This window comes from Aythya fuligula, chromosome 15, assembly GCF_009819795.1.
Source record: "Aythya fuligula isolate bAytFul2 chromosome 15, bAytFul2.pri, whole genome shotgun sequence".
Classification (NCBI taxonomy): domain Eukaryota; kingdom Metazoa; phylum Chordata; class Aves; order Anseriformes; family Anatidae; genus Aythya; species Aythya fuligula.
Window position 1 is genome coordinate 7,999,150 of NC_045573.1, and position 17,594 is coordinate 8,016,743.

General features: G+C 42.4%; 2 protein-coding genes across 2 annotated transcripts; one reads left to right on the forward strand and one right to left on the reverse strand.

Annotated features, from left to right (window-relative positions):
- Window positions 1–4,414, reverse strand: ANKS4B (ankyrin repeat and sterile alpha motif domain containing 4B). The gene is made up of 2 exons (XM_032197965.1): window positions 4,251–4,414; window positions 1–1,051 (listed from the first exon to the last, which is right to left on the reverse strand). Exons 1-2 carry the CDS (start codon window positions 4,412–4,414, stop codon window positions 1–3), a joined length of 1,215 nt encoding a protein of 404 aa, XP_032053856.1.
- A 2,946-nt stretch (window positions 4,415–7,360) lies between these two features.
- Window positions 7,361–15,069, forward strand: ZP2 (zona pellucida glycoprotein 2). The gene is made up of 18 exons (XM_032197758.1): window positions 7,361–7,368; window positions 9,358–9,434; window positions 9,588–9,671; window positions 9,763–9,857; window positions 10,655–10,813; window positions 11,146–11,190; window positions 11,431–11,595; window positions 12,027–12,123; window positions 12,202–12,383; window positions 12,737–12,866; window positions 13,048–13,229; window positions 13,323–13,414; window positions 13,505–13,629; window positions 13,900–14,089; window positions 14,354–14,489; window positions 14,570–14,666; window positions 14,754–14,840; window positions 14,927–15,069. Exons 1-18 carry the CDS (start codon window positions 7,361–7,363, stop codon window positions 15,067–15,069), a joined length of 2,094 nt encoding a protein of 697 aa, XP_032053649.1.
- The last annotated feature ends 2,525 nt before the right edge of the window (window positions 15,070–17,594 follow it).

Here is a 17,594-nt window from a genome sequence, read left to right on the forward strand (position 1 = left end):
TTATAAGCAAGTATCTACAGTCTTTCCAGGGTTCTTGAGAGCCTGTTTTCTTTTATTCACAGCATTCAAAACCTTCTTTCTTGGCCCCAGCTCTATCTGAATGCTTTGTAGATCTTCATCAGAACATAGCATCAGGGTGTCTAAATCAATTTTTTCCCTCATGAAGACTGGAAGAAACTCATCCAGCATCTGGGATGCCAGAAATACCTCAAGGGGTGTGTTTTCTGCTTCCTCATCATCCCAAATGCCTTCCTCCTCCTGCCAAGGGATATCAGCACCATTTTCAACATCATCTTCCCTGTCATTCTCAGCACTTTCATTCTGAAAGAGTTCACTGGACATTTTAAAGCTTATGACTTCTTTCTCAGGAAACATGATTCCAGGATTTACATCTGCAGCCAAATTCCTTCCAAATACGATCTTGCCAAGACCTGGCCTCTGGAAAATAGAGAGCCGACTGTCATTCTCATTTAGTAATTCATCCTCTTCTTTCTCATCAAATAAATGCATCACACTTCTCCTATCCTTCTCATCTGCTTGGCCATTGCTTTGTGTTTCCTGGCTTCTTGTGCTACCAGCTGTCTTTTTTGTCCTCAGTTTGAAGGTGTCTTTCAGATTTTTGGAGAAAGGAGTTGTTGTATTTGAAGTGAAGAGACTGGGTATCTTTACCCTCGAGTGTGTCCCTTTGGAAGAGGTTACTGTGTCAACATTTTCTTTCATATAATTCCTGTTCATTTCATGTTGGTGTTTCTCTTGTCGTTTCTCACATTCCTTAATTTGTTTCTCCACATTCCTCTGGGCCTGGGCTTTTTGTTTGGCTACCTTCTTTGGGTTCAGCAGGTTCCGCTCCGTGGCAGCTTTGTCCAGGATTCTGACACATTCATGGCGATCTCTGCTGGCAGCCACCTCAAGAGGAGTGCGGAGGTCATTGTCCAGAGCAAATATATTGGCACCAAAGTTGATCAGAAAGGAAACACAGTGGATGTGACCATTGCAAGCAGCATGGTGGAGAGGAGTGCTTCCCCAGATGTCACATTTGTCTGGATCACCTCTGAGAAGGAAAATAGCACAGAGTGAGCTGGACGTACCCAAGCATAACACTGCAGTGGAACTGAATAAATTGTAAATATTTACCTCAGCTTTGCTGTGAGGACTACAGCACAAACAAAATGAGTCAGTTTAGCTCCATCCTGGAGATCAGTGCTGCACCGATTGGTGCTACTTACCTCAAGCACTGGGTATACAGGCAAAAGGCTGCAGCCCTGCCTACTCTGCCACAGACTGCTGAAAGCAGGCTTTGACTTATACTCATTGGAACTGTTTGCAAAACTGTTTCAGCTGCTCCTGGGCAGAATATTTTAGAGGCTTTTGGGTGACTCTTTCCTTTTGTTTGTCAAACACAAGGACAATATTAGGAGGATTCTTCAGTGATCGCAGTGATGCATACGTATTGTGTCCATACAGTCACTTCTTTGGTAGGTAATAGGTAAATGATTAGGAGTAAAGCCCTGATTACACATTTCTCTCCATTGCTGCTGGATTAAGCTGAGGCTGATGCTATTGTTTTTCTTCATCACTTTTGTTCTCCTTAAGCTTCTTTTACTCATGGGGTTTGGAAAGCAGAAGCTCATTTGAAAACAAAATACCATGACTTTTCAATAAAATTTAAAGCCAGAGAACTTTTTAACTCTTGCACTGACTTCACATTGAGCTACTGCTTGCAGGCTAGAATTGGCTTGAATCTGTTCATTCGTATTTGGTGGGATCAACATCAGCCATGGTTCTGATCAAAACTTGGGTCATCTGTGACCAACAGGTCAGGCAACCACAGTATCCCAAAGCCTTTAATAACCTTGGAAAATTTTGCGAAGTCTTGGATATCTGTTCCATGGCAGTTGTACCGTGGATGAAATTGTACATACTATCACAAAATCTCCTTCAGGTGTTGGTCTCTGTCAATGAATGTCTCCAAAATTAAAAACACTAACATATTTGCTGAAGGCCAGTTCTGAGAACATCAGAATTCAGCTAAAATGCTACAGGCAAGTGGGGGATTAGGGGCCATGTAGAATTGAAGCACGCAGCTACTTGTGTTGAGAAACAAGAGCAAGCCTGAGCAGGCCAGGCTCTGAGAGTGCAGGCATTTCTACAGGGAGGTGGCAGCTGAGCATCAAAGTTTTCCCACTTAGACATGTGGAAACTATGTGTACAAATTTCTGCTTTTGTGGCTGTGCCCTGGAGAACTGCTGCAAAGTGTGCCAGATTCCTTCATTCCCACATTAGCAACTGTCTGCATTATCCTGGCCTTGGAAGGGCTGGGCCATCCATCCTCCCCTTCAGAGCTGTTTGAGGTCTGTTTTCCCTCTGGAGCCTGCCAACCTTTGAGTCTCAAACAATTCACAAACTAGAGTGTCAATTCCCAGCTCAGGGGGACTTTGGGCAAAGTTTTACATCTACTTTGGCATCTCTTACTCCTCTTCCACTGCTTTCTCAAGCATGAAGGAGGCTCACACAAAAGAGAGCAGATCTGCTACTTGGTCTTGCCTCCATTCATGTGCCTTCAAAGCAGGCAGAGAAAACATCTCTTAATGTCTGGGAGACAAACTCTTACAAGATGAAAGGGCTTATTTTTAGTATTGGTACATTTTCCAAGGGTTGAGTGTGTTGCAGGCTTCAGAGTCCTAAAATCTGCAACCACTAGAGGAAAAATATCCTGTATCTCAGTGCCTTTGTCAGGAAACCTTCTTTGCTTCAAGGAAAGGATGGCTTCATTAAAAAAATTAAAATACTTTTTCAGAAGACACTGCCTGACTGCAGAACAGATTGAACACCTTCCAAAGTTCAGCTTCTGCCAACAGAACTACTGAGACACAGCAATATCTCTGACAGCCTCAGCCTACTGATTGTGGCAAGAAATCTTAGATTAAAATAGAAGTGAATGTATATGTTTGATAATTTTGAGAGCAATACTATCCCAAAGTTGTCCTCTACTGAAAAAAAAAATGAGTTAAAAATACGTTAAGTAACAAACACGTAGAAATTTCTTATCTTTGTGTCACCTGCTGTGACTTCTATGAGCATATATAGTAGAAGACATTTTTAACCCACATATTGAAAAGATTACTTAGTTATTTGTTCATTAGGTAGTCATTCTGTCTTCTAGATGTTCAGAGACCTTTATTGACTCTAGGTATTTCCTTGGAGCTGCCTTTATACAAGTTGAAAAACTGTCAGTCTATTTTCGCTTTTCCTGGGGGACACAGCCATAGCTATAGAGTCCAAAGGTCTTTTTTATTGTACTATTACAGCCACACCTGAGTTCAATGAACCTTAAAGCAAGTCTATGACAAATCCCTTTTTATTTTATATTTTCAATTCTATTTTTTTAAGAAAAGAACATTAAATATATCCAAATAGTTATTCAACTTTTCACTCCAATCTTCTTTAAACTATTATGATTGAAAATGCAGGTCGATCTTCATCTCATCCCAGAAAGAATATTTTATTTACTGCATTTCCTTCTATTAAATCGTGCTAGATAATCACAGTTTAAAATGTAGACTCCAAGCAGAGAAAATACTGAGATGATATGTAGAGGTAATGGTCTTTTGTATAATACCTTTTAAATTAGTACATTTAAATGATAAAATGAGAACTGTTACTATTAGGAAAAAAAAAAATAAAAGAAAAGAAAAGAAAAAAGAAAAAAAAAAAAACAGTAGAAAACCTTTTTTTTTTTTTCTTTTTCAGTTTGCAAGGACCCTACCCAAGTTCTGAAACAGTACTACAATTTTTAGTGTGATGGTAGTGGCTAATACTATAAAAAACAGAGAAATAACATTTTTAGATGTTACTGTCTCAAAACTATCAGTCATGACTTGCCTCTGTAAAGTACTAAATCTTCTGGTGGTACCTGCACTTTAGGAAGCAAAAGAGATAGATTTTTTTGCTAAAAATGTTTCAGACAAGGCATTTACCTTTAAAGCCAGTTCCAAAGATATATAACCACAAAAGGCTGTTGGCCCACTTCTCCATTAGAGAGAGCTTCACCAACCCCATGTACAGACCTGTTTGTAGGTTCTGGGCTTAAACCCATATGAATGAGGAGAAACAGTTCTTGGCAATGCATTGAAAGAAATTACCAGGATTTTTTCAGCCTTTTGGGTCTGGTGTCACAGCAGCATTAGAAATACACAGTAATTATACTTTTGAGCCACAGGCTCACGAGAAATGGAGGCGGATTCACTCACCCTCTCCGGCATATGACCTCTAGAGCTTCTAGATACCCGTGGTATGCTGCCAGAAGGGTGGGCGTCATCCCATCTTCATCTGAAGTGTTAAGATCTTTTCTAGTGGCTTCTTTCAAGAGGTCCAGATTGCCATCAGCTGCTGCTTTGTGATACCTGCTCGACATTTTCAGGAACTTCTGGCTTCCCGAAGCAGCTCTGTCCGATATCCAGACAGTACAGCTACCTTTCCATTACAGAGATAGTCCATTAATGATTACAAGTTGAGACGTCACCTTGAGGATGAATATGAGGAGGCAAAGTTCACCCTAGCAAACAACTGGAGTTCTGCAATAAGGCAGTGGTGTGCTGAATGCTTTCATTTCGTGAGGGGTGGCTCTGCTGCTTACCTCTCAGTGCATATTTGTCCAAACACAGAGGGGATTCCTTCATCTTTTCCATGTCTCAGCTGCTTTTGCCAAACTTATTTGTTCTGGGAAAACTGTCTTTGAAAGAAGATTTAACATTGATGTCAACGTGACCAGATTTCACCCTAAGTAAAAACAAACCCTTGAGTTTTGATAGGCTGAAATACTGTGGAACCTTCACTGGACAAGCTGTTTGTAACCTATCATTTATTTGGGTTACTGCATTTGAAAACAAGCCTCTCCCCAGCAAAAACAGCCACATCAGTGAAGCCGTTTGGTGCACGCAGACGGATGTGTGGGTGGAAGCAGGCCTGTCAGGACCGGGAGGTGTTCGGCTAAGACTGGCCAGCTGGTCCACAAGGCACAGTAGGGAAAACCACAGTCTTTGATCTTAACACACTTGGCAAATGTAAAGTCATCTCACTGGTACTGTAATCTCTATGTTTGGATGCAGGTGAAAAAATCTGAATGATTTCCTCAAGACGGCACAGGGAATTCAAGAAATAGAAACATGATGTTCCCGAGCCCACTGCCCCACATGCACTGCAGTCATCGCCTTGGAACAGATTGGTCCAGTCCCATTTTCACACAAGCACTTCCTGCTTTAGAAGTTGTTTACATTGATTTCAGTAGAGTTAAGGGCTACATCTGTGAGTGAAAGCTCTTAGAGTTAGGCCACAATTCTAATTTTTCAGTTCAAAAGAATTGCTAAGAGAAAACCACATAAAAGGTCAGCTTTAAGACAGGAGCTCAGAAGGTATCAGTAGGTAAAGAAAATGTCCCGGGCTGTCTGTTACTCTGGTCACGCTGACAACAGCTGCCAGCTCCGTGTTACTTTTTTCTCAAGCTGTTTTCCATGACTAACTGAATTAACCTGTATCTCAGAGAGAGTACTCTCAGCAATTAGCAGTGAGGTTCTGTTGCTTATTATGCCCCTGTTACAGAAGTGGTAGCAATTGCAAACCAGCTCATTGTCTGAAATTGGTGCAATTACTGGATGGAGAGCCACCTCATTTACTTCCCATAATGCCACCCATGTAACGCACAGCAGACCTCTCCAAATGGGCTTTCTGTCATAATTATTTTCTCAGACAGGGACTGAAGAGCTCTTCAGGAACAAGCTTGTACCAACATTTTCCTCCACGTAGAGAAGAGCCTGTCAGGTCCTGTAACAGGTCTGAATCTCTGAATAAACAAGTCCAGCTAGGGGTAAGCTGAAGCTCTGGTTTTCCTTCATGCAGTCCTCAGGCAGGGCTGCCCCACTGCTGCCCAGCCCCCGGGTTGGTGAGGAAGGGCTGTGCTTCACCCAGGCCCACCTCCGTCCTGCTGCAGGGGACAGTTACCCTCAGCTCTTGTCAGGTTCCTGGCACTGCTGATTATACCTTTCTAATAAAAACTTCAGTGATTTATTCTATTTTCTGTTTAACCAGGCTCAGCACTGAGTTAAATTTACAGCTACTAGGAAAAAAAAAAAAAAAGGTGCAGAACAAAGACAGATTTTATACACAGATTTTATTTATATACTAGATTAGCTGTTTCTCAGTGCCATTGCATTTTATTTCCTTAATAAAGAATATTATAATTTCTTTTACTCTTTGTAGAATGATCACCCTGGCATGTATTGCCTATACCACCAGTGCCTGCTAGCAGAGAGGAGACAGCATTTTTTCTAGTATGTTGACATCTTATATTGTTGGCTACATCTATTGAAGCGAGTCAGTGGCAAAAAAGGCTGTTTTTGTTTTCTTTTGATTGTTGATTTCTACTATAGAATTATATTAATTAGCTTTTCTATTAACTAATTCATCACACAAAATATTGAACTCAGATTTTTATCATCTAACATCTCAAAATATTTACTTCAAAAGAAAGTTACTTTATATGATACTAAGTGGAAAACTATTGTTTCAAGTTTTAATTAGAGGTAAAACAAAACCCACTTCAATTGGAGGGAAGCTCTAGGACTTTTTCTTTATTTATGTCACAAAAGCAGGCATCACCAAAACAAATAAAAAAGAAAAAAAGAAAAGACCAAACAAAATCTCCATCTATTTCTAAACTCCTGGTATTTGTTTATTCTTGTCCCATCTAAAAACCTCAACTTAAAATGCAATAAATGATTCAATGTCAAATGAATTAAATTTCTCAGCCTGAATAGAGATGTGTCTTTGAGAGCAACGCTCAAAATTGAGAACTTTTTAAAGTCTCTAAGTAGTTAGAATGAAGCCTTTCATTTTGGGTCTGAAAAGAACTTCAAAACCATTGCATTTCCAATTGAAATGTCCTACCAGGCCCAGGAGAAACTCTGTTGTAATGGTACATGTTGTTGTAGACTAATGAATTATTTAACTAACAGTTCTCTTTTGTTATTGGGCTTTGCTACATCTATGATTATTGTTCTATTTCCTTCAAGGACTATCTCAAGAAAAATATTGCCAGTTAAACAAACTATTTATCTAGTAATACTACAGCATCACTAGTTACGTTGTTCTAGATAATTCAGAGCCCTGTATTACTTGCCTGGGAGAAAAACAGTGAAGTTGTGCCATCTGTTTTGCATGAGGTATTATCTAGCACAACATTGCCTCATTGCAACTTTTATGGGCAACAAATGCAGTATGGTAAAGGCCATACAAGGGGAGGGGGGAGGCAAGTAAACCTCTACTTGTCTAATGAGATCGCTGGAACAAATGGGCTTGGAGAAGAATGAGGTTGTTCACACAGGGTGACTGTGGCTACACAAACCAGAGATGATAGCAACATCTAAGCAACCATAAAAAGGTATTTTTCACTCCTCACACAGGCAAAGCTCCCACTGCTGTGTCCAAGAACACCGTTGCTGTATGCGCTGTTTCCGCAGAGAGGTTGTGTGTCCCCCCTGCCAGCGCTGGCTAAGACCCCATCCTGCAGTCATCTTTGCTAGGGTTGTGGGCTCCAGCCCCCACCATCTGCCTGCAAGCAGCATTTCAGCAGCAAGGCCTTAGTTTATCAGGAATGATGCATAAATTGGAAACATAGCAAACCCGGAAAATCAAAGCCCTGTCTCTCTTCACCCTCACACCTCGACACCCGCCCACACTGTGCATGTAAAAGCAGACTGGGAGACTTCAGTAGAGCTAGAAGCAGTGATGATGTTGTATGACAGTGAATTGCTGTCTGAAATGCTGTCCTGCTGCTGCTATGTGACCCAAAGGCAGGCAAAACCCATGGGAATGTACATCTGGGCTGAGATGATCTGTGTTCTTCAGTGTTGGTATGCAACGCCCCAGTGATCAGCACTGATCTTGAGCAATGCCTTTTTTTCTGCAGAAGTCAGGAACTCAAATAAGTAAACAAAGCAGAGAAACTGAAGAGCAGACCTTGCAGGTTTTTTCAGCAGAAAAGTAAGAGAGTAATGGAGATAGTTTTGTGTTCCAGGACATGAATTAGATGTTTAACCACATAACTCAGGCCATAGTTATTTTCACAGGTTCAGCAACTCAGACAGGTGGAGCTGAACTTTTTGAAAGGAGAAACGGCCACGCTTTCTCTGCGGCTTGTGTTGCACACCCTGGAATTCAGACATCTTAAGTGAAGCAACAACCAATTATCCTAGCACATGCTGATGAATCACATCCTGCAATCTTACAAACTGGAATATTGATGTCAGTAGATGCTAACGTGCACTGCAGGGCAAATCCAGGTGACTATGGCAATCACATTGCTCTAACTGTTTCCCCTACTGTGTTAAGTCCAAGCTAAATAAAAATAGATAAATAATGCAACAACCTAGCATACAACTCCAGAATTTGTCTCATTAATTTTCACTGTAATCATGGCTTTTGAAAGCAGTGATTCTGATTGTAAAATAAATAAATAAAGGCACGTGGTATACATTTTGTGAGCCCAGGGTCTCTGGGAAGATAATTTCTTGCCAAAGCTTTGCTTCATACTAATCCTATTGATGGCAAAAGCAGAAGTCCAAATCGTTTTTCTGCTACTAACATCAACTGCTATTTACTCCGGTGCAGTTGCAGATCCTAGCTTTGAACAATAACAGTCCAGAGCCTCCAGAGATCTTCCAGTCTAAAAACTGATGTGGGACTTCTCATCTTCCTTAACCTGCCACTCATGTTTTTCTCCTAATTAGTTCTATTATCAGCATTGCAGATTTGTCCATGTAGGGGAACAAAATATTTTCAATTATATACAAATCTACTGGTGGAATCCTTTTAAATTATCAGAAAATTGAAGTGGCACAGAAATCTCCTTTAAAAAAAAAAAAAAAAAGTTGACAAAAGTGTACATTTTTCTATGCAACATCTGGCAATAGAATAAAGAGAGTAAATTTGAGGTAAGAAGAAAATGCCTTAAAATGGTATACAACAATCAGTGCCAAAGCTTTAGCATCACTTCAAGGTTTCCTATGAGCCCTTTTCCTCACCTCCTCACCACAAGCAGACTACATCTTAACAAGACACAGGTGCAAACTCTCTGTCCTTTAGGCAGCAGAAAGACCGCACCTGTGTGGAGCCTGCACCAGGTCCTATATAACTCTGCCTGGGCAGCACATAGTAAGCTTGTGGTAGCAGAGAGATGTGGTTGTGTGTGGGGCAGCAGTCCTTCAGCACCCCAAGGATGCAGTGAGTGGGGGTTTGGGTGTGGGATGGGGGAGCTGGGCTCTTTCTTTGTTGCTCTCTGATTTGACTCTGTTGTGCTTGCAGGTTACTGCTCCTCCTGTTTGGATTTTTGCTGCCCTTGGTCCCTTGTGATGGTGGCCTTGGGGATCAGGATCTCTTAGGTAATAACCCCTCCCTGGGCTGGTAGGGGTTCAGATAGGGTCTCTGTTTACTTGGAGCTGCTTCTCCCTCTCCTGGTGTAAGAGAGGGCTATGGGCTGGGGGTGCACCTCCAGGAAGGTGAGGGCAGAGCTGACTGTGGCCTTTGCTTTGCAGAGAGTGTGACCTGTCATACAGACAGGATGGAGGTTGAGTTTTCCAGAGAGCTTGGCAACTATTCCTGGCAAGCATGTGCAGTGGGTAGGTATTGCTGCTGGCTTGGTCCTTTCCTCTGTAGCTTGGAAGTAGGTGGGTGCCTACTTGCAGTACTGATCATTTGCCTTCTTCCTAGATGTGAGTGGTGAGGAAATGGTGTCCTGTGACCATGCTGTGGATTATGAAAAGCTGTTGGTCAGTGTCCCACTTGTGAACTGCACTAGCCTGGAGGTAAAGGGAGTCTCTGTTCTAGGAGTGTGCTGTTGATGTTTTCTGGTTGTTCTTTTCTGGTCATGATTAGATTTAAGAAGGTTTCTAGTCCTGACTTCATTCAGGAGTGGAAATGCCTGGATCAGTCCAGAGGACTACTGACTTAAGCTGCTAAAATACTGCTGCCTGACTACTTATTCTTCTAGCTGTGCATTAAATACTTATGGATGCCACCATAAAAGCTGTGCTCTCCTGTAATAGAGTTAGGAGCTAGTTGAAATGATACCATGTAGGAAAGTAAGTGAGGTCCAAGAATTACATAGCACTTTATTTTTTTATATGTATACTGATTGATCAAATAATGCAAGTTATCCTCTCTTGGAGTAGAGCAGTAACTGGGAGGCCACCCCAAGCAGCTGGCCTCAAAGGCAGAAGGTTTTTTTACAGCTATCAGTTGCTTCTAGGTATTTGAAAAGCCCTCAGACTTCCATGGGGTTTTGTGGTAGTTACTGTTGTGTGGTACTTACTAATGTGCTTTTCAACAGTTGCTACTACAGCCCACTGGTCAGGCAGTCTTTGAAGCTTTCTTCTTGATTTCTGTATCTCTTAGGCTGCAGAGTAAAACATTCTAATCTTGTGTACCCATGATTTTCTAGAGAACTTTTTTTTTTTTTTTAATCATAGAACTTCTACATAATGGTTAATCTTGCCCTTGCTCTGGTACAACTGCCTGAAATAACTCTAAGTTGGAGCAAGTCAAAGACTTGTTTTTATGCTGTGAGTACTGCTTTCTGATCAAAGTCTCCTGTTTCCTATAGTATGGTCAGCACCAGCTGAGACTGAGGCTGATGGTGAATGACACAATGGGAGAGGAGAAGAACATAACCTACAGTACTCACTGCAATGTTGTCCATGCAGATGAAATTATTGCTCCTTTCTTTGCTGGTGCAACAAACTGTACAAAAGACTTCATGGCAGTAAGTAGAGGAATGGGAATGCTATGGATCTTTGTGAGGCAGGATGGCTGTCACTCAGAACTGTGTGGCTGGGATCTGCAGAAAGCTCCAGCCAGCTTTGGGGAGGTCTGTTGGCTGTGTCCACCTTGGCATGGCCCACTTCTTTTTGAAGAGCTAGTCAGCAAATTAACAGTAACAATGCACATGGTCTGGCTCCAGCCCTATTGAAGGGGGAACTGGGATGCTAATGCCAGCTTCTGCTTTGGAAACTTGTAGCAGAGACTTCTCTTGAATGGTGAACTCATAACTGTTGTCTGCTTGTGTTGTGTAACTCTTGTGCTTTACTTTCTCAGGTTACCTTCCCAAGACTCATTCCAAGTTTCAATGATGAGCATACAGTAGGTGACCTTCTTACAAAAGGGAGGGTGTGGGTATGCCTCAATTTTGAACCTAAACTGAGCCTAATGCATTCAGGTTGGAGTACTTACAACTTGTTGGGAAGTCTAATTTGGTGCTATCAGTATAGGTAGTTTGAGTGTGACATCTGCAAGGTGGCAGCCCTGCAGAGTGAAGAACTAGTGTCCTGCTGTTGTGTGGTTATGCTTTCCCTTCCTAAGGAAAGATTTTCTGCTTCACAGGTTCCAGCAACTCCAATGACCTGGACTCTGTCAATTGATGATGGAACCAGGGTACACCAGCTGAGCCTTGGGCAAGCCATGCAGCAAGGCTACAACTTTCTAGCTGATGGACACAACCTGATTTTTCAGGTGGCTTTTACTGCTACTGGAGTTGTCTCATACAAGGTAGGTGCACAAAGAGGACTGGGAACTACTTCTGATACTTCTGAGTCTGGACACCTTCCTCCTGTTGAAAGCACCTGCAGATGTCAGAGCTTATGTCATCAGATATTGTATTTAGCTGATGTGTGTATGAGTCTGTTAGACTTAATATAGTTGCCACTGAATTGTCCAGTCCTATAAAATGGGGGAGTACAGCATGCATCTCCTATCAGCACAGCTGATAGGTGTCTACATAGTTGGGATTCCAGCTGCAGTCTGTCCCATGAGCATCTGACTAGCAGTGTCATGAGCAGATACCTTCTGGAAGGGTGGGAATAAACTGTTTGAGATGTAAAGCAGCAGCCTTGAATCAGATATGATATACCAACCTGCAGGATTCCACCTATGGTGGCTTGAGCTGAGTGCACTGTAATAGAGCTGTATATCTTTTGCAGCATGATGGCAAGGTGCTCTACACTGTGGCACTCAAGCTCACATATGGTCCTCCTGAACGTAGGTTGACTGTGGAGTCAAGAATGCTTTGTGCACCAGGTAATGTGTGGAAAAAAGCTGGTGGTCCTCTGTCCTGAGAAGTAGGTGTTATTTATCTTAACAAGGCTGTCATTGCAGGTCCAGCAGTCTGTAATGGAACACACATGACTGTTGTCATCCCAGCCTTCCCAGGCACCCTTAAGGCTGTGGGTGTAGAGGATAAGACCATTCCAATGGACCAGCTCCAGGAAAACGGGATTGCTCTGGATACCAAGACGGGGGTCAAGCTGCATGTTAGCAGGGAAGTCCTGAAGTTCAGGGTGAGTTCAGATTCTGAAGTCCTTGGGGTTGATGTGGTAACTCACGTAACTCATTGGTGTTAACTGGGAATGTGGTCAAAGCTTCTGTGCTAAGCAGTGGTCATGCCAGCTGTGTGCCCTGTGGCTGGCTGAGGGCAGTTGTGGCCATGGCAAATGCAAAGAAGACCATGGCAGATAGTGATCACTCATAGGTAACCCAGGTTTCCTCTCCAAAAAGAGCTGGAGGTAGACTCGCTCTAGCTGAGTGAAGAGCAATGTGGCCACAGGGCAAGAAGAAACAACTTTAATATATATATGTGTGTTAAAATGAACACTTGTATTTATACTACAGGAGAGTAATTCTTGTCTTTCAGCTACATGGGGAGAGCTGCCCAGGAGTTCAGTCCTATATGTCTGCCTTGAAACTGGCTTTTCAGTTCCATGGGGAGATAGTGGCAATGGTGATGCATCCAGAGTGCCCCTGTGACCAGCACATACCATTAGGTGAGTGATTCTGCAGTGGACTCAGCCCAGTCAGCTGCTCGGCTGGTAATACTTTCTCAAGGCTTCTTCTTGAGCTGTGCCTTCACAGGAAGGTATATCTCTAGCTAAAATCCACTTGCTTTTGTCAGAGTGGGCCATGCCCATGTCTGGGCATGATAACTTCTGTAAATCTCTGTTCTAGCTGCTGTATGCACCCAGGATGGGTACATGGATTTTCAAGTCCTTGCTGACAGTACTGTACCACCACTGGACTTGGATACACTTAGGCTCAGAGACCCAGCATGCAAGCCAGCCTTTAAATCCTCTTTGAACGACAGGGTTTGGTTTCATGTCCCACTGAGTGGATGTGGGACCAGGTATTGGGTAAGTATGTTCCCAGGGCTAATGGGGAAGACTCTGTGCAGTGGGAATGCCCTCACTAATGCTGTTATTACTAATGCTGTTATTACTTCTCAGCTTGATGGAGAGAAGATCATTTATGAGAATGAGGTGAGGGCACTATGGACAGACCTCCCAATGCGCAGGATCTCAAGGGACAGTGAATTCAGGTGTGTCTGGGTGCCTCTTAGGTGGGAACTGGTTCTGGGTCTAGCTATTTTCTGTATGGATGTGATACTTACTTGCTCTCATTCTTGCAGATTAACAGTCATGTGCTCCTTCAGCAATGGTGATGCATCCCTCTCTGTAAGGGTAGACAACTTTCCTCCACTGTCATCTTCAATGAACCAAGGTCCCCTCTCCTTAGTTCTTCTAAGCTACCCAGGTAATGCTGATTCTAGTTTCAGATAGCTGGGGAAAAACTGAACCTTCTGTTGAGAGGGAGGGTATATAGGTGGACTGTTCTGATGCTTGGACTTCCAGTGACTTCATATGCTTTCTTCTCCCATGCTACTTGAGGTAGAAAATCTATAGCTTAGTATCTGACTCTTGGACAAAGTGCAGCTGGCAGACTGGCTGGTCCTGAAGAGCTTCAGGCCAGTCTGTTCAGGACTCTGTGCATTAACTTACTAAGGTTCTGGTTCATGCCTTGCAGAGGACTCCTACAGGCAGCCTTACCGTGATGATCAGTACCCAATAGTAAGGTACCTACGGCAGCCTATCTTCCTGGAAGTGCAGGTCCTGAACCGCAATGACCCCAACCTTCATCTTGTATTGGATGACTGTTGGGCAACAGCATCACAAGATCCAAGCTCACTTCCCCAGTGGAATATTGTTATTGATGGGTGAGTACTGGTGCCCTGTTGGCAGTGGGTGGCAAGATTCCCCTGACTCTTCACTTACCACCACCTTCTCTCTCTGGAAACAGAGCCCCAGGTATAAGGGCTTTGCTAGAGGTGCACTCTCAAGCATCTTGATTGCACCACCCTGGATATTTTGGAATTTGCAGGAGAATGGCAACATCTCTGCATAGAAATCTAGCCTGCTTCTTGAAAAAAATCTGGCCTATACTGTACTATTCTGACTTACTGCTTCTTAATCATTGGCAGGTGTGGATATGACTTGGACAGCTACAAGACTGTGTTTCATCCCGTGGGGCATGGTGTCAGCTACCCTAACTATCGTCAAAGGCTGGAAGTGAAGACTTTTGCCTTTGTATCTGGTGACAAATCCCTCCCTGGCCTAGTAAGTGACACTACTTCTGCTTAAAGCAGTACGTATGACTACTTGTTTCTCTAAGTGATGGATCTGCATGTGTTTTTCAGGTGTACTTTCATTGCAGTGTCCTAATCTGTAACCGTTTCCAACCAGACTCCCCTCTGTGTGTAACAAAGTGTCCCAGACAATCTAGAAGCAAAAGAGGTAATGTCTAAGCAGATACTAGACTGCACTGGTCCAAGATCAATCTGCTGTACCATGAGGCTCATCTCTGCTATGTTATTGTTGTAGAGAGTGGGATGCCAGGTGTGAACTCTGCTGTGGTGAGCTTGCGGGGTCCTGTTCTCCTTGTGCCAGAAGGATGGTCTGCAACTGAAGGTACTAAGCTTAAGTGTTACGTGAGCGTAGTGCTTAGTTCAAAGATGCAGCTTTTTACTATACTTAACTGTCTTCTCCCTTTGTAGGGAACACTCTCAGCAAGGAAGCATGGGCTGGTGTTACAATGACTGCTGTTGCCACTCTCTCTGTGGTGGCCACAGTGCTGCTATTTTTGGCTTTTCTTAAATGCCTAAAGAGAAGAGCATTGATGCTAAATGTAACATGTTAGTGCATTTTTACAAATAAACTTGAAGTGATGTGATCCTTAACCCTTTCAGAAAAGACTTATCTCTTTAGTATTCCATTGCCAAGACAGGTGTCTGGCAGAGCAGTGGTACTACTACACTATTTGGTCAGAGTAATCAAGCTAAAACCAGAACCAAAGCTTCTATGATCCTTCACATTGAGTAGGCAGTAACCTGTGACTAGCGATCTAATGCTTCCTGTCTTTGACAGTGACATTGAATCAAGTGGCTGTAAGAGACAAGTGAGCTCTGTCTTTCTGAGGAGCTGAGGATTGTGTATTGGTAGCTTTTAAGATCATTATGGTTCTTTAACTGCCCTTGAATTGTGTGTTTCAGACATCAGATCACAACTTCTTTGAAGATAAGTGGGCCTCAGTAGTGGTATGCTGAACCCCTGGCTGCTCAGCTGTAGCCTGCAGCTGACCTTTTGTACCCCTGGATTAAAAGCTTTGTGGTGCCTTCCTAGGGGTGAATTTTGGCAAAGTTAATAAATGGGAACAGGGTTTTGGGACTATTTACTTTTAAAATAGAAAAATGTGTGGGTGTGCATATCTGTAGAGGGTACTGATGGAAGTTTTGGGACTGGTTGGCTTTCCTGTGGATGAAACTACAGGGCTTCTAGGACTGAAGGCAGTGGAGCAAACAACCTTGGGTTACACTTGGCACAGTGCTTTTGATCCCCAGAAGTGCTGCTGCTGAGTACCTCTGCCCACAATTGCTGTTTCCTGTTTGCCTTGCAACAATAGCAATGAACCACAGCAGTATGATTATTGACAAACAGAATATGTTTTAGGTTTCAAGTTCAATGGTTGGAACTCAGTTTTAGTCTTTACTAGTGTTTTATTCTATCAGTTTATCCCCTAGAGTAGTAGTCCTCCAGGGATAATGAAGTGCTTTGGAGGAAAAAATGCCATAAAAGTATGCCCCTATCTCACAGTATCATAAATAGGTTTGTTAATCAATAATGAACTTTTCCAGTTTTCCATCACTCCATAAATGCTTCATACCAATTACAGAATTTCAAGGTGTGTGCTTCCTAGGTCTGTTTCAGGTTTGGTTTTGCTTTCTTGTGGCTCTCTACCCTGACAAAAAGTAGCAGAGTTCAATTCATCACATTGTCTATTATGTATCCTCTTGTATATACTTATGAAACTGCATACTGATTTCCTCTTAATCTCTACTCATTAAACAACTTAGCTTTACCTGTAAACCTGAACTTCCTGAGTCTGCTTATTCTACTGCCATGTTACTTTATTCCTGAATTTTACAGCCTATTTCCTTGAAATGCTTACCAAATGCTCCTTTTAAAGAAATCCATGTTATGCCAACAACTGTAGCATGTATAGCTCTTCCACCTGCTCCTTCTGTAAACAAGTCCTGTGCTGCAGCTGGTGATGGAAAATCGCTCTGTGCAGGCCTACCAGTAACAACCAGTATGTATTTTTGATTTAAAGTATTACTGTAAAAACACTTCTTACAATTCATCTGTTTACCAAGGATGTTGAAGTGCTTATAGTCAAGCTGGATCCTGCATCTTCTGACCACTGTGTAATAGGAGGCTCCTGAGACCTCTGAAAGTTTAATGACTGTCTGCCTCCACAGCTGATACTCTGGGTGGCTGGCAGTTTCCTGACAGTTCCCTGACCATTCGTTGAGGATAGGGGGAGTATGCAGTGTTGAGGTTGCTGAGAATTAAGGTGGAGGTATTCCCTTGAAAAGGGTGGGCTAAGCAAGTAACAGCTGTCTTCTACTGTAATGCATACATTAAAGTGTAAGCAGCTGTGTGTGCAGGTGGATGGGAAAGTGTTCATAATTCTTTCCTTGGCTGGAAGGTAGGGATAAAAGGTTCATGGTAGTGAATCATGTTTCCTTTCTGACAGTTTTTGTTACATGCAGCTTCTCCTACTCAGTACAGAATTGGAAAAATCAGATTTCAGTTTGGGTGCCAGGAGAGACTGAAGAGCTCCCAAGTCCTCTTCAGGTGTTAATTGCTCTAATATTCCCTTTTTTTTAAAAAAAAAAAAAAAACTTGAATGATATAGGTTACTCACTTCTATTTCTAAAATATTCCCTTAGAAAGTAACTATTTTCCCTTCACATTTTAATCCAGATAAGGTTAAACATTAAACACTACTGCATTGTAGGGAGCCAAGTAGTTTAACAGGGTATTTAACCTGCAGAGAATGGCAAATACCAATGCTACCTCAGAATTAATGATGCATCCTTTGAAGACTGGTTGTGCCATGCTAATTAGATTGAATTTGATGTGGGTCTGTGGTTATCCTTTACAACAGTTGATACCCATTCTTATGGAATGTCTTAATCTGGATAAGCAAGGGACAGCTTTATGAAACTAAATGTTAATTTGCTATGCTACTTCCTGCTGCTGTCATAACTAGTATGAGTCTGTCGTTGGTTCCTTAATTTGCATAGTACATTCATTTGCTTTTGATTTATGCTGAAGTGCTACTATATCCATGAAATACTATTTCCTGCTTCTGCTGTCACA

Bases quoted from the DNA above. Each gene is read 5' to 3' on its own strand.
- ANKS4B (XM_032197965.1), bottom strand. From the start codon at position 4,414: ATGTCGAGCAGGTATCACAAAGCAGCAGCTGATGGCAATCTGGACCTC. The intron at 1,052-4,250 runs GTGAGTGAATCC...TTTCCTTCTCAG, and splicing joins GAGGTCATATGCCGGAGAGG to AGGTGATCCAGACAAATGTG.
- ZP2 (XM_032197758.1), top strand. The intron at 9,858-10,654 runs GTAAAGGGAGTC...TGTTTCCTATAG, and splicing joins TGAACTGCACTAGCCTGGAG to TATGGTCAGCACCAGCTGAG. The intron at 11,191-11,430 runs GTAGGTGACCTT...TCTGCTTCACAG, and splicing joins GTTTCAATGATGAGCATACA to GTTCCAGCAACTCCAATGAC.